The sequence below is a fragment of the Carassius auratus genome, chromosome 27, assembly GCF_003368295.1.
Source record: "Carassius auratus strain Wakin chromosome 27, ASM336829v1, whole genome shotgun sequence".
In the NCBI taxonomy this organism is placed as follows: Eukaryota; Metazoa; Chordata; class Actinopteri; order Cypriniformes; family Cyprinidae; genus Carassius; species Carassius auratus.
Genome location: NC_039269.1, coordinates 23,239,476 through 23,262,788, shown reverse-complemented (window position 1 = coordinate 23,262,788; position 23,313 = coordinate 23,239,476). Strand labels below are relative to the sequence as shown.

At 35.3% G+C, this 23,313-nt stretch overlaps 3 protein-coding genes across 3 annotated transcripts; 2 read left to right on the top strand and 1 right to left on the bottom strand.

The window, feature by feature from the left end:
• Nucleotides 1–8,995: 8,995 nt before the first annotated feature.
• LOC113046426 (cerebellin-2-like) lies at nt 8,996–11,155 on the bottom strand. Its single transcript, XM_026207282.1, has 3 exons — nt 10,771–11,155; nt 10,545–10,664; nt 8,996–9,728 (listed from the first exon to the last, which is right to left on the bottom strand). The coding sequence occupies exons 1-3, from the start codon at nt 11,056–11,058 to the stop codon at nt 9,531–9,533; spliced, it is 606 nt and encodes a 201-aa protein (XP_026063067.1). The 5' UTR covers nt 11,059–11,155; the 3' UTR covers nt 8,996–9,530.
• Nucleotides 11,156–13,466: 2,311 nt separating this feature from the next.
• Nucleotides 13,467–20,070, top strand: LOC113046425 (neuropilin and tolloid-like protein 1). Its single transcript, XM_026207281.1, has 9 exons — nt 13,467–13,542; nt 14,206–14,271; nt 14,392–14,526; nt 14,602–14,850; nt 17,421–17,462; nt 17,554–17,681; nt 17,817–18,045; nt 18,235–18,348; nt 19,172–20,070. Exons 1-9 carry the CDS (start codon nt 13,515–13,517, stop codon nt 19,753–19,755), a joined length of 1,575 nt encoding a protein of 524 aa, XP_026063066.1. The 5' UTR covers nt 13,467–13,514; the 3' UTR covers nt 19,756–20,070.
• Nucleotides 20,071–20,919: 849 nt separating this feature from the next.
• Nucleotides 20,920–23,267, top strand: LOC113045966 (protein N-lysine methyltransferase FAM173B-like). Its single transcript, XM_026206763.1, has 4 exons — nt 20,920–21,456; nt 21,832–21,969; nt 22,112–22,162; nt 22,255–23,267. Exons 1-4 carry the CDS (start codon nt 21,172–21,174, stop codon nt 22,444–22,446), a joined length of 666 nt encoding a protein of 221 aa, XP_026062548.1. The 5' UTR covers nt 20,920–21,171; the 3' UTR covers nt 22,447–23,267.
• The last annotated feature ends 46 nt before the right edge of the window (nt 23,268–23,313 follow it).

Genomic DNA, 23,313 nt, shown 5'->3' with positions numbered 1-23,313 from the left:
ATAACAAATGTAGATTTACATTATACTATACATGAGAGCTAGTCCGTCTGCGTTTTACACATCAATGTTTCACAAAATATACGGATAGATGCAGTTAGCTGAATGGATGCATACCTGTTTATCAGAATGCAAGCGAGTAAAGCATCTCTCTGTAGTTTCAGCTTGTCACGAAACTCTATCTTGGAAACGCGACTCCAATATTTAACCGTGTCTTGTTTCTTATCTTGTCCCAAAACCTTCTCGGGTCATTTATTTCACCCGTAAATTTGCGCTTCACAGAACGTGCAGACAAAGCATAATCATGATCCATAATTAAGTTATTGATTGAAGTATAAATACGAATATAAACAATATAAATATAAAATATAATAGTCTCGATCAAGGCTAGCTACTACTTTTTCTTCTTCGTCTCGTCTTTGCTTCTCTTCTCCTTTGTATTTGGCGGTTCCGCAGGAAGTTAGATAAACTAAAGGGGTCAAAGTTTATATGACGCCATAGACAGGCGACAAAACGGAAATAAAGAAACATGCCGTGTCTTCTAATTAAACTATAATTTTCTCCGGATTTGAAAGTTCGTGGAAACTGCCGGGATAATTTAAGTACACAACTAAATAATATATATAACATATATAGTGATTTCTGCTATTTTTTTTAAAGCAGAAAAATTACATATTGCGCCTTTAAGTTCGGAAGAAAAAAATAATAATAATGCCCCCAGAGGGGTTCACTTCCCACTTTGATAATTACTGTAGTTATCATGTTCTGAACAACACATCCTTTCTTTTTCCCCCAGATGTAATCTATCTAGGTGATTGAATAAACATATTTGGACTTTATATCTAAAAATTACCTCAACTTAGCAACAGAAAACTCGTTAGCTAGACAGTTAACATCAGCTAACAATATTGACTTATTTTCAGTATGGTTATGAATAAACATTCATACGTCTACTCTGCTAGTTAATCCAAAAAATGTATACTGTTGATAAACAATATAAAAACAGACATCACATGTATCATTCTAATTCATGAATTAATTGTTTGGTGCAATTTGCGAACCGATTTAAAAGATCAATTGAAAATAATCAGTTCGTTCTTGAGTCAACTTTATGTTTTATGTAATGTATTGAAGTGAAAAGTATGATCTTATGCTTTGGAATGTAGTGAATTAAAAGTAAAAGTTACTCAATAAAACTACTACAGTAAAGTACAGATACTTAAAAAAGTACAGTAACGAAGTAAAGCTACTTCATTACTGTCCACCACTTGCAGCCAAAGGCAGAAAAGTTAACATGTTTTGCTCAAAATTTAAACATGGCATAAGAGCTGGTACAGCTTTGTCGCTTGCAAAATCAAAATGATGGCACCCTTTGGGAGGCTTACAGATTAAGGGGTGGTAATATTGTAATGAGATCCCTTTGCCACATCACCAAGGGAGTGAAATCTGATGCGCTAGTTTTCTCAGATGCATACAGAAAAAGGCTTACCAAAACAAAGTTACTGGGTTAATTTTTTTTCACGTTTACTTGGTTGGTAGATGCACTAGGACCTGATTAGCACTTAACGGGTTAGTTCAGCCAAAAATGAAAATTAAGCCATAAATTACTCACCCTGAAGTCATCCTAAGTGTATATCACTTTCTTCTTTCAGACTAATTCATTTGGAGTTATTTAAAAAATTGTCTTTGATCTTTCAAGGTGTTTGATGCCAATAAGCTGGTGTTGCACTGCATTGGTCCTTTAGAAGTTTAATAAAAACTCATCCATTAAAAAAAAGTGTCTCACATGGCTCCCGGGGTTGAACAAAGGCCTCCTGCAGTGACTCTATGCATTTTTGTAAGAAAAATATCCATATTCCAAATGTAATAATCACTTTAATCTAGCTTCGCTCAATTTTTTACACGGAAGTCGCTCTTGGCGGATGACATATGGAGGTCGATGCTGTGCAGTCACTCAGAAGTGACACACGCGGAAACGCAGCAGAGAGATCAAAACAAAACAACGGTCACTAATTAGAAGTACAAAACTAGGATTTGTAAAGAAGAATGTTGGATGATTTTGATATAAGCCAAGAGGAGACTGGTTTTCCTTTGCTAAAGTAAGGAAACTTTGCTTCCTTTGCTCCTGTTAACAAACATTGGTTTTCAGGAGACTCACTGGAGCATGTGCAGCATTGACCTCATACGTCATCCTTCCAGAACTGCTTCTTTTTTACAACAGCTAGATTATTACGTTTTGAATTTGGATATTTTTCTTACAAAAAATGCATAGATTCGCTACAGAAGAGCGAGATACGTGTGAGACACTTTTTTTTTAATGTATGAGCTTTTTATTAAACTTCTCAAGGACCGATGGAGTGCAACAGCTTGAAAAATACAAGATCATTTTTTAAATAACTCTGATTGGATTCATATGAAAGAAGAAAGTCATATACCAGTACACCTAAGATGACTTCAAGGTAAGTAATTTATGGGCTAATTTTCATTTTTGGGTGGACTAACACTTTAAAACCTGGAAAAGTCAGATTTTCAAGATAGGTCACCTTTAATGTATCCCCTGCTGAGTTTCATCCATAGGAGATCTTTCCTTTTCCTCAAGTTTGACAATCAAGTAGAGGTTATCGTAATTTAAAGGACATATAAAACAGGCGAGACACTGCAGGTGAATAGGGTAAAAGATAACTAATAGTTATTGCTTTACTTACAGCTGATTGATTACATTGGTAATTGCAAAAAAATTAAATAAATTGTGTTATAAGTTTACAAAAATGTTAGGTTTAAATACGCAAATGGGTCATTATTTAATTAAATATGCACTAGTTTGCATAAATATCTAGTACAAAAATCTAAACACTGGATGATGTCGATTTCAAAATTGTTTAATTATTGTGACATATTAGAGTCAAAAGTTTCTGCAAAGAGAATTTTGGGTATCTCATTTTTGTCACTCCATAATTCAGTAAATGCTTAGAATAGACAGAAGACACTATTTTTATAATTTATTTGGGAATAAAATGTTTTATATAATCAAGCAAATTATATATGAACAAATCCCTCTGTAAAAAACCTTCAGGATATAGACGGGAGTAAAAATGTAAAGTTTGGTGTGTGTAAGTGCTACTGAAGTGGAGATTTATGGCTCAGTGTAGGAGAAAAAAAAAACTCATTTTGAGGAAACGGCCTTTAAAAATATGTATTGTAATTGAAATCTATTAACACAAATAGATAAAGCACTTAACAGTGTCTTTTGGATGTTTTCTTTCCACTAGTCTGGAGAAACACTTTATGAAAAACCAAAAAGCCCAAAAACTCAAACTTGACTGGTACATGAAAAAACATGTTTTTGCCTGCAGTGTCTCTCCTAAAAAACTCCAGTACATACTTAACTGCAATAACAATAATATAAAACAACAAAACTCAGACATAAACATGAATAATTAGTGCCTAAAACAATATTAAGGGTGATGGTGAGTAATCACAGTTTTGTCACATCTTTATTAGAGCATAAGAATGAATTTACAATGAACAATTGAAGTGGTTGTTCATTGAAAGTGTTTATTATTTCATAAATATCATGTTTATTGTTAGCTCATTATGAATATATACAACTTGTGAAATGCACAGAGTGTATCTACACTTTAAAGGGGTATTAATTTATAAGTCAGCTACTTATTTTTAGCATTTGTACGACATGGAGCATGAGTCTGAGCATGAGTCTGCAGTATGATATGAGCCTTGAAAGTAGTGCCAGTTTCCGGGTGAGCAGACTGATATCAGACTGATATCATTTTACAGTGGATGATGAAGAATGCTAGGAAATGTTTGACCACTGAATGACACGATTGGCCAATTATGAGTATTCCAGAAATCTGTGTAACAATAATGTTACCATATGTATACCATATATGTTAATATAAAAACCAGTTGGCTAAACTGAAATTATGGGATTATTAAAGCATCATCAGCGCACCATGTGCACATCAATGTGACAATAACTAGAAGTGAGGCGCGTGCTCTTCGCTCAGACTTACTGACTTAATGAGAAGTAAGTAAAGGGTACATAACAGGAACCAGCAGATGCTCTTATTTATTATTTACATACAGCCACTGACATCCTTTAGAGACAGCTTCTCATAAGAGTTGGCATCAAGGTCTACAGCTTACAACACAATTGGAGGCTCTAGGAACAGAGGACAAATGCTCAAACTGCTCTCTTGTGCAGTCAGTTGTGAGGTTTAAAGATTCTCTGAACTGAAGGGTTTGACAAAATAACTAAATTACTGAGGCGATGTTTACTTTATTTGAATACCTGACACTGCCCTAAAAACTATTTGTTTGTATTGTACTATCGTTCAAACTGGTCCTTTGAGGACTATTAAAAAAAATTTTTAGCCTAATATTACAACTGATTCTTGGACATTACTTACCCAGAGTTGCTGTCCCACACATTTCACATTTTAAACCAGGGAATATTTATGACCAACTTTTCCCACAGATTGGACATAAATTTTATGATCGGCCATACTCTGTTATGCAGTCTGAAAATCACAGCAGATGGGCTACGAAAAACCGCTTTAGATGCAGAAAAGTAAATGCTGTAATGTCAATATGCTCTGGCCAAGTTTGACAGAATAAACCATTGTCTGCGATGGAGCCAGCATGCAAAGTGAACTATTGCATTCAAACAACCTGTTCAGAGGCCATAAAGTGAGAAATGAGTTGGGGACAGAGCAAAAGGAAGAAAGGATACACACTGATATATCATTTACCGGAACAATATTTAATACTAAAGGTTTTGAGGATTTAAAGTTAAAATTTATAGTTAGTATTGGCTCAGTTTGGTCTACAATATGCTTTCAACAAAACCAGCACACGTATGGTGTTTGCTTATTTTTTTGTAATACAAAAAATAAATATAATAAAATCATATATATTATAATATAATTAAAAGATTAAATATTTTTATTTTAAAAACCTACATGTGATGTATATTTATTAACATAATACATATAAATGTAATCCCATTTGAAGATAATTAGTTATTAACATTTGCATTGTACAGTTATTTCCAAATGTTAATTCTCTCTTTCTTTCAGTGTGTGTGTGTGTGTGTGTGTTGTTTAATAATTAATATAAAATTAAAAATACATAATTTACATACACATATAAAAATATCATTCTCATTTTAAAAATCCCATGTGAAGATATTACATTTTTTTTAAGTTGTATTGTACAATTATTAACAAATGTAAAAAATTACCTTTAAATAAATGTACGTTTTAAATGTTACATTATTTAAAATTGTTCAAGATACATGAAAGCATAAATAAATGAATGATTGTCCACTGCTTTAAGTATTAAGCCAAAGCATAAAAACAAAGGTTGCATGAGAAACATTGTAAGATCAGTCCTGTGCTTATTCAGTGAGCTAGTACGGTATTATGTTATGCTGTAATGAAGATTGATGGTAGTGTTCCAGGTGTAATGGAGGCACAGAGGAGCCTATAGCAACTAATTATTCTTTAATTACAATAACTGTAAGCATCGTGCCATCAGCACAATATATGCCTCTTACAAGCATTTTTGTATTTTCATTTTGTCATCATCTTTGCAGTAAAATCATATTGAAAGACAATATCTAGTTTCTCATACTAATTTGTTCCCCTCCAGGTTTGTCTCATATCTCATTTAAACTGTGTGCCCCAGCACAGGAAGCAGCAGGCTGAGAGTTGATATCCTGATGCAGCTAAATGCCCGGCAGAGATGGCCGCGGGTTCTTCTGGAGATGCTTCTGTCCCTCTTGCCTGTAAAGGGCAGCTTGGCGTGAGTCTGCAGCGCTTGGGCTGATTACAGAGCTGCGTATGCCATGTGTCAGTGGGTCACAGATTGGACCGGTGCTTTGCCACTCGGGCTCTCCCAGCATGCATCCCACAAGGGGTACGGACATCAAAAGGCCCCGTGTTGCACTCATGCTGGAGAGACGAGGAGGCTGTGCCTTTACCATCTGAACGGGGACACATGTTACAGCCCAAATATAGATGCAGCAACATGAAATCTGCTCCTGTTGACGGCAAAGGATGAGACAAAAGGAGAGCTGGAAAACCGATTTGCATTTGCTTAGCAGGTCGTTTAGGTTTTCTCACCCTAGATAAAAGAAGTAACACCTTTAATTGAGATAACAAATGAGGTTGTGTTTGTCAATGGGGTGTTAAGCGTAGAATCCGGTCATTAAATCATTCCTGACAGTGCGGAAATACACACAGAAACAGCATTTTCTTCATAGGACGATATGTCTTCAATGCATAATGCTTGCTGCCAAAGATCTGAAGCATTCTAGGATGAGCCCACGCATGAATTTTGTTATTAAAGCTATTTCGGTATTGGAGAAATTAAGTAAAAAACATGTGCCAGACTATAGGAGCCCAGCAGCTCTCATTATCACATCAGGCTTTTCCTCTAGTTGTAGCCTTTCATGTCTAAACTTACACAACTCAGTCTCATTTTCTTGCTCTGCTGGATTCTGGCCACTATATCACGTGATCAAATCTATTTTAGTAGATCAACGTAGAGAAACCAGGAAACAAAACTACAGTTAATCCTGATTCATCAGGCTTATGTCGTGTAAATACAGAGCTTTTGAGCAACTATGCACCACTGAAAATGTTTGGGGTTAACAATATATATTTTTGAAAAAATTAATCAAGCATTTCTAAAGAATCATATGACAAGACTTAATGATGCTGAAAATTCAGCTTTTTCATCACTAGTGGTATATTAAAATATATATATATAATAAAACATAAAATAATTATTCAGAATTGTAATAGCATTTCACAATATTGCCCTTTTAACTGTATTTTTCTTAAACAAATGCAGCCTTGGTGAGCATAAGAGGCTTCTTTCAAAAACACAGAAACAGTTATATATTCAGAGAGCTTTACAGTCAAAAGTTTGGATTTCTATTTTATGATCTTAAAAGTTTTATTTCAAGGCTTTATAATTGTATGCTTTGTAAATGAATTGCTTTAGAAGATAAATTTGGCCCACATATGATTTTTTTTTTTTAAACTAAACAAATAAAAAATAAAATAATTAAAATGGAATTGGACAGGATTGTGATGAAGCAACAGCCAACAAGTGTCTATCTTACCAGGCCAAATGCTTAAAAAGAATCCCAGGATGCACCTTGGGGAAATGAATGATAGAAGCCCAGAGCTATAATCTAGACAAAGGGTGGCTGCTTTGAACAAACTAAAATAGTTTTGATTTACTGAACATTTTAAAGTCACAACATAATTCCCATTGTTCCATTACTTTAATTTCTCAGCTCTGGTTCACGTAATTGGGCATATGTGTAGTATGATAGCATGAACAATTTAATGATAAAGTAGACTGACCTTGCCTCACGTTTTTCATATGAATGAGATATAAAAGACTGCCAGCAGGCAGATCCCTTATAAGCCAGTTTAAATCACGAGCACCCAATAGTACAAGCCACAAGTAAAGTCTATGATATCATGACACTTCAGCGTAGAAATTACAATGATTAAATCATGAGTGTTGGGGGTGAGACCATATACATGAGCAGGATAAATATTGCTAATGATGAAAGCATTTGTGTAGCTCTCACTTTATTTATATCAAAAGTAAGAGTTTGTTATACTTTAACAACAAGATTTATGTTTTTAAAGGACAAATGAAAGAATTATGCAAAGAAACATTTTCTGTCATGTTTAGTGACCTAGCAGCGACATGTGCTGTTGAGTCATGTTTTCATTCTTAATCATCTTTATGAAAAAGAAAGGTCAGAAACAGGCAAGAGACAGCTTTTTGCCTTTGGCCAATGTTTACTTCCAAGCCAACTCAAATGACAGGAAGATGATCTAGTGGCGAAACGAGATTTTTGTATTTTATTTTTTTAAATACCTTTTTTAAAATTCATGGTCTGAATATGTGGTAAAGCATCAAATAAAATCGCACAATATTATCTAACATAATGACTGGTTACACCCTGAAATAACTCGCACTATGTCTTGACGAGTGAAAATATGTGCTAGCGTCTTTTTAAGCTCTACTCTTGGAAGGAATATTTCACTGTTTAACACTTAACACCCACATCGTTCTCATACCTCAGCACATTTGCATTTCACCTCCAAATATTGCTGTCTTCACAGTTTTTAATTGTGCCCATGGTAATAAATTACCTAATTTCCATCCTGTTTCCCAGCCATGCTTTGAAAAATATATAAAGCTATAAATGTTAAATCTTTAAAGTTCAGTATTGTGTAAGACAGCATCTTGAAACACACTGCCCTGCCCTAAATGGAGAGACAACAAGTCTGCATGGTGTCTATATCTTGCCAGTTTTTGCACATATTGAACTCTGTAGGCGGATGTTACTTTCATCCTTCCTAAAACTGCCCCCGTTGAGAGACTTAATCAGATGTATTTGAATATTATATATGTTTACACTCTTGTTACATAATTACTCTCAAATACAACTTTTAAAGTAATAAAATCCCCATGTGGATCTCTAGATGAAGTTTAAGTACTGAAGGTCTATGCTGTACTCAACTGTGGGTGACATTTATCCAAAACAAATGTGACTGATAACTGTTGCACTGCTTGTTTTGATGTAAGCATTTAATAATCATTCATATGGGTGCTTGACAAGATTTCCACTGGACAGCTGTTGTTCAGCACCACGGACAGCGTTGAGTTCTTCTCTTCTTTCAATCTATTTTGCGACCCACCCAAAAATGAAATGATTGCTGGTAGCCTTTGACTTCCATAGTATTTTTTTCTCATACTTTGTCAGTGGCTACCAGCAACTGTTTGGTTGCCAAGATTCTTCAGTATTCTTCAAAATATCTTATTTTGTGTTTAACAGAAGAAAGAAATTCATTAAGGTTTGGAACAACATGAGGGTGAGTAAATGATGAAAGCCTTTAAGACTTTATATACCCTTCTTGCAAAATAAAACATTTGAGCCCTAAAAGAGTTTTTAAATACATTCCTTGTGTTTATGACATGAGTATATTTACATTCAAGTAATATAAAAATGCAAGATATCATTGCCTGCCTATGCATTAAGCCAAAAGAATCAACGATCAAACAGAAGTTACTGTTTTTTGTACTTATTACGCTACTACTGAACATCAGATTTAAAAGGGCTATACAAAACAATAAAAAGACAAGCACATAACAAAACACATTTCGTGCAAAATATGCTTCTGAATGCAAAAATATCACTGACAATAACAAACCACTCTTTCCTAAAGCAATATCCAGACATCAGTTAGTCCAAATATTGTCACTGTCCTACTTCCTTTTGAATCTCACAAATAATTAAATGCATACATACATATACGCACATACATACATACATACATACATACATTTCTTCAGATCCTAAGAATAAATAAAATAAACTAACGTATTCCATGTTCTCTTTGCTACCTTCATTTTTAAAAGCAGATATGGAAATGTCCCTTGGTCTTCAGTCTGGACCATTTAAAATGGGCTCTATTCAATTAGAGAGGGAAAACAAGAAAGCCAGAGAATGTGGAGTACTTCCACCCGCCCATGAGGTTCCCTCTCTCCAGTTTGAGATAGAGTCTGTCTTCACGCTCCAGGTGAAGCAGAACGCCGTTACTTGCTGCCTCTCGGGTCACATCTTGATCACCGGCAAATGCAGATATGATTGGGTATTCATTATGCATCAGGTTGACCTAATGACAATGAAACACAAGATGTGATCACACACATAACAACTGCACTATCCGTTTTAACATACATTTTTAATTGCTTATAATTAATGGTGATGAATATCAATTCCATTTCACTTTTAACTGCTAACACTTGTTAGATAGTCCTTATTCTGATATGGTGACTAGCATCAATTCAATTAGTAACTAGTATTATACATACTTGAATATAAAAAAGTGGTACTAGTCACTGTTCTATTAGTGAAAAACTATTCTGTTTTACTGTTAAGGAGGTCATATTTTTTTCCGATTTATTATACAGTGATCTGTTGTTCACATATTCATATTCTTTTGTAACTAGCTAATGATGATTCAATTTGATTATTTCTTAGTTATCAAAATTGGTATCTATTTCAGCTTTGAAAGTGGTAATTTAATGTATACAGTACACACACACACACACACACACACACACACACACACACAAATATCTATCCTAAATGGTATAGGTAACATATCTCAATTAATTTTTTTGCCAGAATGATACTTTACAGTGTAATTAAAATCTTACTGATAAGGTTACAGTTGGAATACAAAGAATGTCTAATAGTCTTAATAAATCTTATTATACTGTATATTCATTATTAACTAAGTTAAATAATGAGTGGTACTGTCAAATGATTTTCAATACTTATAGACATACATTATTAGGCTAGATAATATAGGCACTCAAGCAATTTTTCATTTTGTTATGATTCAGTGGCAAACCATTCAATTTAAGTTTCAGTTGTTTATAATTTGTTTCGTATAAAACCCCTGAATGTTAAAAAATAGACTCACCTGAATTGTCTGTCGGTTGTAGACCTTCACAACGTGAAAGCTGAAGCTGTAAATGCCTCGCCGAGGAGCTTGAAATACACTCGCCTTAAGATCGAAATGATTTCCAATGTTCACTAGTACCTGCAAAAAGGTGTTTGTTCACTTAGTTAACGTATGTTTTGGAAACGTGTTAAAGCCTAGTTAACGCACAAATACGCGTTGCCCAAATGTGAAAGCAAGGTCTGACCTGATCAAAGTAGATTGTCATGGACTTGTTACTCATTTCTGATGGTTCATGGTTAGTTCCTCTGACCGCAGAGAAAGCCACTTTAGCACCAGCAGCTCGGACAGATATCCCAAACGACGAGGTCACTCCTCCTTCGGCAGACGGGTTCGAGTCACACACAACTAAACATTTTCCTTCCAAAACTACCGGCTCTGTGTCATTCTGTCCGAGGGAAAACGCAACGCTGAAACTCAGAAGAAGGGTGGAGGCCAGTACGGCCAAAGATCCCGGTTCCCTGGATCTCAACATGACTGTGGAAGACCTCTGAGCAAAATATTACTAACGAGCAATCTTTGGAGATCAGTGAAGAGGAAAGCAGCTCTCTCTCTCTCTCTCTCTCTCTCTCCGTCTCTTTCTCTCTCTCACACACACGCTCTCTCATCCACATACACCGCGCGCACGCATTATTTGAAAACGCCCTGAATTTTTACCATGTGCCCAAGTTTCCATTGCGTCTAAAATCTAGTTCAAATGCAAAATTTATGCATCACAACTAAACAATAAATAAAAAGACTATTAATAAGAATAAATGTATCTCTAATCGATGCTTTGACAAACAAAATACTTACGAAACTGTGGACGGATAGACTGTCACTTGAAGGGTTTATGCGTTGAATGGATATTCCAACAAACCCAGTTAAAATCACTACTGTATTCAGTATACTGTTAAGTACTTATTATACTTTATACTCATTGAAACTTCTGCTCAGCATTTATTAATGGAAACTTAATTTTAATGTAAATTGATGTTCTGGTGACATTCCATTGTTTGGTGTTGGTGTTTCAAAAACTAATATGATGTGCTATTGCACCATCCAGTGGTTGTGAAAATATATTAAATCAACTTTATATGAAAAGACTTTAAACTAGCGAAGTATTATCACTTTAAATTTTAATTCACACATGCAAAATTGTTAATTAAATAGGCTACAATATGCACAACACGTAAGCGAATAGCAAACTGTAAATATGTCGTTATTCAAGTCGTTTTGCTTTTTCTTTCAGCAACATCAAGATTTTAGGTTAAAAGTTATGAAACTATAATAGAATGTGCACAGCTGGCACAAAATGACAACAATGCCTTTGTTTCAGAATTCAGATTTGTTCACACATAACCATGTAAAAACTAAAATATGTTTGAGCTGTAAGTGTAAAACTTTGTGAGTCACTTCTTAAAGTAACAACTTCAAGTCTGTTGTGGTAATATGCACCACCTTTTGCTTGCTGTTCAAGTGTGATTAGTCCATTCTTTGCTACAGATTTACTGCAGATTTTTTGATTAATGAAACAACACCTGACAACCACACATTTATAGTACCATACCTTTTCAATTAATAATGTTGTTCTTTTGACACAGTGTGCTAATTGGATCACTGTCTTGCTGAAAGATGAGAGTTTTAGCTAACTGAAGCTGGTTATCTTGCAGTATTTCCCTGTGTTATGCAGCATCCATTCTTTCTTGTTTCTTGTTTTAACAAGATGCTGATGAAAAGAAGCCCCACAGAGAATGCCATTTTAGCAGAAAGCATTTGGGACCATATTAGTATCTTATTTTTCATTTTTTCCTCCACATTTCCATGCTTCTAGTTTCTAGTTTAAACACAGGCTTCTTGTTAGTTGCATCTAATATGCAGCAATAGTGGAAAATGAAACGCAAAAGAAAAGGGGATATTTTTGCAGGTTATTTTTTGTCCAGATGTAACAGGACAGAATCTCTCTTCATGTGTGTCTCTTTTCTTAATAGACATAAACACTGATCAGGTCAAATGCAGACAAAATCAGTATTGAATTTTCTTTGCTTTGTCTGAACAAGGTGGGTGAGAATACACAAGTGGCAAGCCCAATGATCATGTTAATTTCAAACTTTTATAGGTCTACTTTTATTGATAATATTGTTATCAGACCATACATCTACTGACAAAACACTAGTAGCCTAGTACATAATAAGTGATTTTGGAGTTGAAAATTGTGATTGTGAGCCTAAAATTATTTTTAAGTTACTTGGGTATCACAATAAAGACCTTAATAAAGGAATTCACAATAAAGAAAACCTTACGAGGTAAAAGCCACTATTGAGAATGAAAAAGAGGCTGTGTGGTCAGTTGATAGGCTTCTGTTCCCAAGGTCACAAGAAAAAAAAAACTCTGGAAAAAAATTCTGTACAGCTGACAATAAAAAAAAAAAGACTAGGCCTATTCTTACTGGATGTAATCATATTCTTTGACACGTAGTCTGCTACAAAATAAATCAATAAAATAATTTTCACAATGTTTTATTTTTTTCCCCATTTTCAAGTAGGCTAGTTTAATCATACCCCTTTAGCAAACCATGGGTTAACATCACCTGGACAAACTTCATCCGAGGCAGGGAATCGCATATAGAATATTCTGGCCAAATATGAATGAAGGGATCGTGTTAATCCACTCTTCGCGTCCACAGGTCTTCTGTGCACGGATGTGGCGGATTACGCACATGTGTTCAACCTGTTCCGTCAAACAAGTCTTCAACTACACCCTGAGTTCTGGGAATAACGGCAACAATTTGTGCGACGAATATCACACAATTTGGATCGCGTTCTTTAAGCTGCTTGTTCTAACGACGCACTGCTTTATATCATAGTTATATTTTATCCTAGTTTCGTCCTTCGCTTCGCCACTTCCATTATCATTTCATGGAATTCAAAGTTGAAACCCTCGGGGAGAATCATGGTGCTCCGGGTGAAACTGCTTGTTGGTGAGTAAATATAATATTGCGCGAGCTAATGGACACGAACATAAATATAATATTTAATTGTATTGTCATTAACGAGTAACCTCTTGAGAACGAATACATACATGATTCCACACTATAGTGTAACAACAAAACATGTAAACATGCACTTGTAATAGTGGTGATAAAGCTGCATAAATTATAGATAGATAGATAATTATGAACACAATATACAGAGTATACTACTGTACATTGGAGTTATCTTTAACATGACCCTGGACCACAAAACCAGTCATAAGGGTCAATTTTTTGAAATAGAGATTTATACATAATCTGAAAACTAAACAAAGCTTTGTATGTGTGTGTGTTATGTATGGTTTGTTAGGATTGGACAATATCAGGCAGAGATACAACTATTTGAATATCTGGAATCTGAGGGTGCAAAAAAAAAAAATATATATATTGAGAAAATCACTTTTAAAATTGTCCAAATTAAGTCATTAGCAATGCATATTACTAATGCAAAATTAAGTTTGGAAATGTCTATGGTAGGAAATGTACAAAATATCTTCATAGACCATGATCTTTACTTAATTTTTGGCATACAATAAAAAATTATTTAAGACTGGTTTCGTAGTCCAGGGTCACGTTTAAGAACTGTATAAACATACAGTATAAATTTTGCAGTTGTTGCAAGTCTGGTCAGTCTTGGATTTTCTGGAGCACCAACAGGACCACCAAAGAGAGCTATAGGTAATTGTCTCTAATTAACAATTATCTTCTAAGCAAGAAGATCATTGTGATCGCATGCAAAAGTAGTACTGATTTGATTGAAGATGGATCTTTTATAAAACAAATACTTTGTCTCTTCAGTTAAAAACAACTCAGGTGTGACGCCGGCAGGGTTGTGTGGTGCTTGGGTCAAAGAACCTGATGGAGGGCTTTTCACATCTCCTAACTATCCTGAAAAATATCCTCCTGACCGAGAATGCATATACATAATTGAAGGTTAGCGATCTACCATTTTGACAATTTTTAATGAGTAACATCTGCATATCTAACTAGAGGTTTTAATTGTCATAGCTTCTCCAAGGCAATGCATTGACCTGTATTTTGATGAAAAGTATGCTATTGAGCCATCGTGGGAGTGTAAGTTTGACCACATTGAAGTCAGGGATGGCCCCTTCAGCTTTTCTCCTATTATTGGCCGCTACTGTGGACAAGAGAGCCCGACCTATGTTAGGTCCAGTGGACGATACCTTTGGATAAAATTTGTGGCAGATGGTGAACTAGAAGCCACTGGATTTTCAGCTTGGTACAATTTCACCCAAGGTAAGAGTTGTGTTTTTGTCAACGGTATATGCCTTCTTTTTGTACTCACCACCAAGTATTTATCAGTTTCTTTATGCAAGTTTATGCAAAACCTGATGATCATGTCCAGCATGCTTTGAGGGACTTGTCCTTCAGTGGAAGAGTATCTGATTGTCCAACCAATCTGTGTGAAGTGACCTGGATGCAGAATCTAAAATGTGTCTTATTCACCTTACGTCTTGAAGTTTTTTGTAACAGGTTTAAACAGCAGATTGTGTGGTCTCAAATTTTTAAACTCCACTGTATTTATTTGGAAACAAAATGTATAGTTATAATATTGATCCAGTACAGTTGGTTTAATCTTAGCAAGATCCTCCGTGTTTTGGTAAATGCTGTGTTCTGTGCTCAGGTCAGATGGCCCTGCATTTGTAGTGCAGGCACACATGCAGCAGCTGAGTGGGGGAGGTTTGTGATGTCTCTGATCCCAGTTAATGAAAGCTTGTCTTCAGAGGAGCACATTCGGTCTGCTCCATGTCCTGAGCTCTGTCCCCCTACTTCAGCTTTGCTAAATCCTATTGCAAATCTATGGAATGGCCAAAATAATTTGCTTTATGCATTATTGGGTTGCAAAGGGTCTTTTGTCAATCTATTTTTGAATCCATATTTACATCATTCAATGAATAGCCTAAGAGAAAACTGAAGTGAGTGTTTTTTTTTTTTTTTTTGGACTAATCAACTGTGGTTTAAGACAGATGCGATGTCTGTCTATTCTAAAGTAGGCTGATGTTCTGATTACGTGATGTTACTTAAATTTTGATTACACCAGTGTTCATTACCGCTGCCTAATAAACACTGAACAGCAGTGCTAATCTCCTCTCAAAGCTAAATCCAGTCTTCAGATTTTGGTAATGAAGCAGGGTCATAAGAGGAGAGGACCAGCAATCATATATCTGTCCTGTGAATTGACAACCCTGTACGCAAAATACATACATCACTGATTGAATGTCTACACATTATTTAATTAATTTTATTCAAACAATAACTAAAAATATTAACATCTTTTAAAAATTCCATTTGTAACTAACAAGAGATGTAATGAATGAATATAATAAAATATTTTTTTATATTCAATATTTTTTTTTTTAGGCTGTGCTAGGCATTCCAATCCAGGTTTTTTTTCTGTTATGTATATAAAATACTGTAAAATATGATTCTCGACATCATAAATCAGAGATTTGCTAGAGACCTACATCCATGCACCCTGTTACATCAGCATAAAGAATAATCTTAGCCAAGCTGTACCAGAGGTAAGAAAACACGAGAGGATTACTGTGAATCCCTGAATGGTTTTAGATTGAAACCCTAAAGACTCTGAAATATCCTGGTGATTTTTTTTTTTTTGGGGGGAAATTATAAATTGGATCTAGATAGACATGATGAACTGTTACCTGTTTAAGCCTGAAAAACTGTGCATAAATAAAAGAAATTCAAACAGGCTCCTGTAAACACACCTACATCTTATTACTTTGATTCCTGTCACACTGGACAGTCTAATCTGTGTGAGGCTGGTGAAGGGATTATTAATCCACGTACAATCATGACTCAAGCCTCAGGACATCATTCGCGTTCACTAATCCTATGTGTTTCAGTTATTATGGTTAAAGAAAATAAATGATCGTGAGCCGGGTCAGAAGTTCCTCAAGGTCAGGGACAAAAGGCACCCATGTGTCTGTGTTTGTCTTTAATGCCATCAATCGAATAAATTTCCATCTGTTTTTATTTCCTATGTTCTTAGGAAGAAATAATGCAGTCTACAGTACTGTTCAGAGGTTTGGGGTCAGTAATACTTTTTAATGTTTTGACAAAAGTCTGTTTTTTTATTCATTACAAAAAAATATTGAAATATCTCTGTAACTTAAAATAACTGTTTTCTATTTCAATATATTTTAAAATGTAATTTCTTCCTGTGATGGAAAAGCATCATTACACGTCTTCAGTGTCATACAATCCTTCAGATATCATTCTAATATGCAGATGTGTTGCTCACAAAACATTTTCAATTATTATCAAAGCTGAAAATAGTTGTGCCGCTGAATATTTTTGTGGAAGCATGATCCATTTTTTTTTCAAGATTCTTTGATGAATAGAAAGTTCAGGAGAACAGCATTTATTTTAAATACATTTTTCACATCATAAATGTCTTTACTGTCATGTTTTGATCAGCTTAATGTGTGCTTCCGTGATAAAAGTTGTACTGACTCCAAACATTTAGACAGTAGTGTACTGTATATACACTCTTTTGTATATGCTGGTGTCCTCACTTTTCTAAACCAACTTCTGCAGAAAGATCATTTTAGATAACCAGTGCTTTTTGATGGGGAACAGCATGGAATATACCAGCCTTTAAATGCACAAGGATCTGTCTTTTCAACAGCAACAAGCCAGCCGTTTTGATATTTACACAATATTTTATGTCACATATGTGAATATGAAATCATTAGTGTGTTTGTGGGCTCTTTGACCTTGTAAACTAAACAGATGAAAGCCTTATAAAATCCTTAATCACTCGCTCTCCTCTGCCTGTTTTACAGATCCTGATTTCAAAGACCTTGGAGTTCAACCACCTCTTCCTAGTGAGTGAAGTGTTTTTTTTAGATTTAATTGATCCCCTCTGCATAATAAAACCACTTCACAATGATACATTACTGTGCTTTCATGTTGTAGTTTGTGAATTTGAGATGAGCGGGCCAGAGGGGATTGTGGAGTCAGTAATGGTTACCAAAGAGGGCAAAGCGTTGCAGACAGAGGCTGTAGACTGCAGGTGGTACATAAGAGCTCCTCCTGGATCGAAGGTAAAACTCTTTATTTATGCAATTGAAAGCCTAGCGTGGTGGCCTAGGACGGATCTTGTTACTTTCCACTGTGTAAGGAGGACCTTGAAAAGATCTCCTAAGAACACTGATTTAAATGTGTCTTTTCTTGTACAGATCTATTTGCGTTTCCTGGATTATGAAATGCAGAACTCAAACGAGTGCAAGCGTAACTTTGTGGCGGTGTATGATGGGAGCAGCTCGGTGGAACACCTAAAGAATAAATTCTGCAGCACGGTGGCCAACGACGTGATGCTACTGACTTCACTAGGTGTGATTCGCATGTGGGCCGATGAGACCAGCCGCAGGAGCCGGTTCCGTATCCTCTTCACCACCTTCCACGAGCGTGAGTCATTCCATCTTAACACATTTCAATAGCACATACTGTATAGATTTCTTTCGTGATTTACCTCTTATTTTAACTGCATATTTGGACCAACACATTATTAGTCATTTCAGTTGTTTTAGCTGCCTGATATGGTAGTGTCTCATGTGGTTTCTTCTATAATTATTATCATTTTCCTCTGCTCTTCAGCTCCGTGTGAAGGAGACTCATTCTTCTGTCATGGTAACATGTGTATTAACCACACATTGGTGTGCAATGGTATCCAAAACTGTGTCTATCCTTGGGACGAGAATGGTTGCAAAGGTAAATAGTCACATGTTTAAAAATGAAATATTAAAAGAAAATAATGGTATTTAAAAGTATTTATGCTGTCACCATTTATTCACCTCGAGTCATTACAAACCTGTTTGATTTTCGTTCTTATGTGGAACACTTTAAAGAAGGACATAAAAAAATAAAAATAAAAAAAAAACAGTATCTGTGTTTTTGTCCATCCAGTTACACCCCAAATTACTTTTATTGAATGGACACAGAAACAGATATTTTTCAAAATATCCTTTTTTTGTGCGTTCCACAGAAGAAAATAAAGCTGTATAGGTAAATGACAAGAGACACTTATGTGCATGTAAACTGCTGTTCACATTTTTTTTTAAGAAGTCCTTTTTATTCAGTCTTATTACTTTTGTACTTTTGCATAATTGATTATATACTTATTTTTCAACAAGGATACATTCATTTGATCAAGATAAAGATTTATAAGGATACAAAAGATTTCTATTTTGTTAGGGAGTCTATAAAAAATATTAAGCAGCACAACTGCTTTCTACATTGATATTAAAAATAAATGTTCCTTGAGTATAGTTGTCATGTAAGAATGCTTTCTGAAGGGTCATGTGACACTGAAGACTGGAGTTATGACTGATGAAAATTCAGCTTAGCCATCACAGAAATAAATTACATTTTAAAATGCATTCAAATAGAAAACAGTTATTGTAAGTTATTATAATATTCCATAATATGTACTGTATTTTTCATCAAATAAATGCAGTATTGGCAAGCTTTGAAACAGTAGGGTTTTAATTTAAAAAGTGTGCCACATACACTCTATATGCTCCTTTTTCCACAGAGAAAAGAAAAGCCACTATCCTGGACAGTCTCGACCACACTAATGTGACCATTATAGGCGTGACCTGTGGAGTGGTGATTATCCTGCTCACCGTCTCAATAATAATTCAAATAAAACAGCCACGGAAGAAGTACATCATCCGCAGAGATGAATTCGACCCTGCATTGCTGCACGAGGCCTTTGAACCACCAGAATACGAGCTGTGCACGTTACGGCAAGCAACCTCATGCGACGGTGATGTTTTACCTGAAGACTTCCCCAAACTGCAGCGTACCTCGTCCAAATGCATCCACGGCCACCACTGTGGCTCCCAGGTGTCCAGCACTCGAGGCAGCCGCAGCGATCTCAGCCTGCGAGATAGTGCAGCCATTCTCTCAGACATGGAGCCAACCATACAACCTCCATTTCCTTTGCAAGCTACACCTACTGGCCGCAGGAATATCCTAGTGATGAAGCACAGCTACTCGCATGATGGGGCTGAAGAGTGCGACCTGGATGATGAACTTTATGATGGGCCCACCACCAGCCGTGGGCGAGCTGCAGTGGACAGAACTGTGCATCGGTCAATATCCAATGACTTCTAATGGTTTTCCATGCACGTCAGCCCAGCTTTTGGATAGATTTCTTTATTGTCCTCTTTGTGTCCGTTTTATTTGTAACAGTTATGCACTTGTTTATTATGTTCGTTGACAGTCAAAATTGTCATTTTCACCGTTTTGTATCCATAAAGGATTATGGATCAAAAAAATGGGTGCATTAATAGGATTTGTGAACTATAAAACTATATTCCTGCCAGTTTTCTTTTCCTGTTTTGTATATGACTAGTCCAAAGCTGTCTAGTCCATATCATTTGATGACTGTTATGCACTTCTGTTTTCATCCTAATATTGAGAAATGATATTAGGACACGTTCCATATGTTTGATGTAAATATTTTGATTCATGCTGTTTTGGTGTGGGTATTATTTAAAACATTACATAAAAACATGTCATAAATGCTAAGGCTATTTTCACGTTTGTGTTTTGTAATGTGGGACAGGCTTCTCTCTTTCCTTGAGCTGTGTGGTTTAATTTCATTGTGCTTTACTTATGACTTAATTTCTTTGTATTTTCATTGCTTTTATGCTTATGTGAGTTCATTTGTGCTTCTTTTATACTTTGTTACCCGAATGCTTCAGTTTTCATTCTCATATCACATATTACTGATAAAATTACAAACACGTTGTTATGATGTCTCGTTTTATTGCATTTTTACTATAAAATGCCATGTAGAACAAAAACGATCTTTTAAAAATGTGCCTTTCCATTGGATTGCATCCTCCTTGCTTATTGATAATATTTTAGAGTGGTTGTAGGCATGTGAACATTTCTAAAATTGCCAACCTCGTCATAATAACATTCAATCATTGATTTAATACTACAAACGTACTGTTTTCATTACATCTGTCATTTAAAGCTGAAAAACAGCAGTCAGAGATGAGTAATAAGCGCACACATTTGGGTTTGTGAGTACATCCGCGTAATAGTGCCTCCCTCTGGTATATTAAAGTAATTGCATTGGATAAACTTTCACTACTAATGAAAAAATAAAAACATATAAAAGGACAATTAATTAACAGGTTATAACCCTCGAACCCACAATTCGTTAGGTTTCTTCAATTCATTTTTATCATCCCATGAACTAATATTATCTGTAAAAAAGATAAAGAGAGCGGAACTAATGACGCTTCAGTCTTTCGACTCGTCGGACAAAACAAATGAGGTGCACCGATTCTCGTCTCGTGAAATAATGTAAACGTTCTGTGGTTGTCTTATAATTTATCTATAGAATGTGTAGACAGTATAGTTGTCTGTATGTTGACATGACTATGCCGTTGATCTATTTAAATGTTTTTTCTCATTAGTTGCATATCTGATCTATTTTAATTGCGAATCTTTCAGAAGCTGCGTGCTGTCATTGGGTAGGAGGTCAGTTAATGAGTGCCTCTAAATTCATTTAGGATGTCTGAATTTGGCATAGAATCAAATCACTCCACAGAGACTCATAAGCAGGGTTCAGCTGGTGACGGTTCTTTTAAAAAACGACTCGGTATTTTTGCTACTTGTGTGGTCGGAGGGTCATTGGTGGCTCTGTACGCAGTGACCGGACCGTTTATAGCACCAGCTTTGAGGAAAGTTTGTCTCCCGTTTGTTCCTGCAACTAGGACTCAAATTGAAAACGTTCTTAAGGTTTTGAAAACTAGATCTGGTTCTCTGGTGGATATCGGCAGCGGAGATGGACGTATAGTGAGTTATTTCCTTTTTTTCATATATCCATTTGTTTTACTAAAGAATACAATAATTTTATGTATGCGTTTGTTTATTTATTTGCATTTTTATTATATGACGAAGAAAAGGCTTTTATGAATGTTCTCAGAGATAAAAAAAAAGGGATCATACCTTCATAAGAACGTTTTGTTATATTTCATAAGAATGTTTTAAGTAAAGCAACCTCTTTTGGGCTAACACACAGTACCATGTAAATGTCATAGTATATGAATAAAAATCATTCAACACTGTGGCATATCAGCATTGCTATGCCACATCTGTACAACATTATTGATGTTAGATGAGCACAGTTTGTTAATAGTCTTGTTCCTCTGTGTTTCTGGTTTGGTCTAGGTTATCGCTGCAGCAAAAAGTGGTTTCAAGGCAGTTGGCTTCGAGCTGAACCCCTGGCTGGTCTGGTACTCCCGATTCAAAGCCTGGAGGGAAGGTGTTCATCACAACACTTCTTTTTATATTTCTGACCTTTGGAAGGTGAGGACAGGTCAATCATAATCTAAATGTGCATCTTCCATTATATTATTATCTAAATTATTATGTGTTTACAGATCAATACAGTCTGTATGTAATCATTCCGCATGTGTTTAAAGTATTATTAATTGTCTTTCTTTCATAGGTCAGTTTTTCAGAGTACTCCAATGTGGTCATCTTTGGTGTTCCTCAAATGGTAAAATCTTCAGACTCATTTTATATATACATACATACACCTGTACATAAAATATTTTTACAATCTGACAGACTCGGTTGTTTTCTTCACAGATGGAGCAGCTTGAAGTCAAGCTCCAAACAGAGCTCCAGAGTTCAGCCAAAGTAGTGGCTTGCCGCTTTCCATTTCCCACTTGGACTCCTGATGATGTCGCTGGAGAGGGGATTGATACCGTTTGGGTTTATAATGCCAAGACATTCAAACCTCCCATCAGAAATTATGAAGACAGTGAAAGACCGAACTAATGACAAACTAAGTTTATTTAAAGAAACATTTCTTTCTTTAGTGACAAACTTTTTGTCTCTCTCATGTAAGCATGAAAATCAGTCCAATTTGGCTGCCTTGTTGCGCCTTATTAAAAATCCCTGTGTTTTAGTAAAGAAAATGAGTTTGTTTTTTTCTGTATTTATATTATGACAAAGAAATTATTTTATATATAATTTCTCAGAGATGTGGAGTGATCAAATCCTGATAAGAATATTTCATGTTGTTTAAAGGCACGTTCACACCAAGAATGATAACTATAAAGATAACTATATTAGTTATCAAATATATATGTCATGTAAATAATCCAACGTTATTCCTGGAATAAACTGATTGACTTAAGTATTAATATGTCACATTTGTTATAATAATTATATCTCATACTGATAAAAGATGCATGCATATTTGACCCTTAAAACCACACTAAAACCTTAATACATCTAATTTCCAATACCAAAAAAAAAATCCCATTCACCACAAAGCCTTTCAGAGCCTTACACGCCACCAAATCAACTTATCTGCATTGTGGGGACCATATCCTCATTCATGCCTACAAAATATGAGAGGCCAGTAAAAAGTCAATATCCCTAATAGGATAAGGTGTGTATATGTGTTTGCACATGTCCAGGTGTAACAAGATTTAAAATCCTATGCCTCACCCCCTTAACATACATGCACACCAAAAAAAAACTGCCTCCACTATTTTATGCTGACATTGTGCCCTTGTTATAGTAAATTGCCATATACCATGATGCATTCGTATTGTATATTTGATTTAAATAAAATAAAAATGATTAGATCTTTTATTATTATTTTTTTTTTAAATTATGCATATCGAGATTCATCTT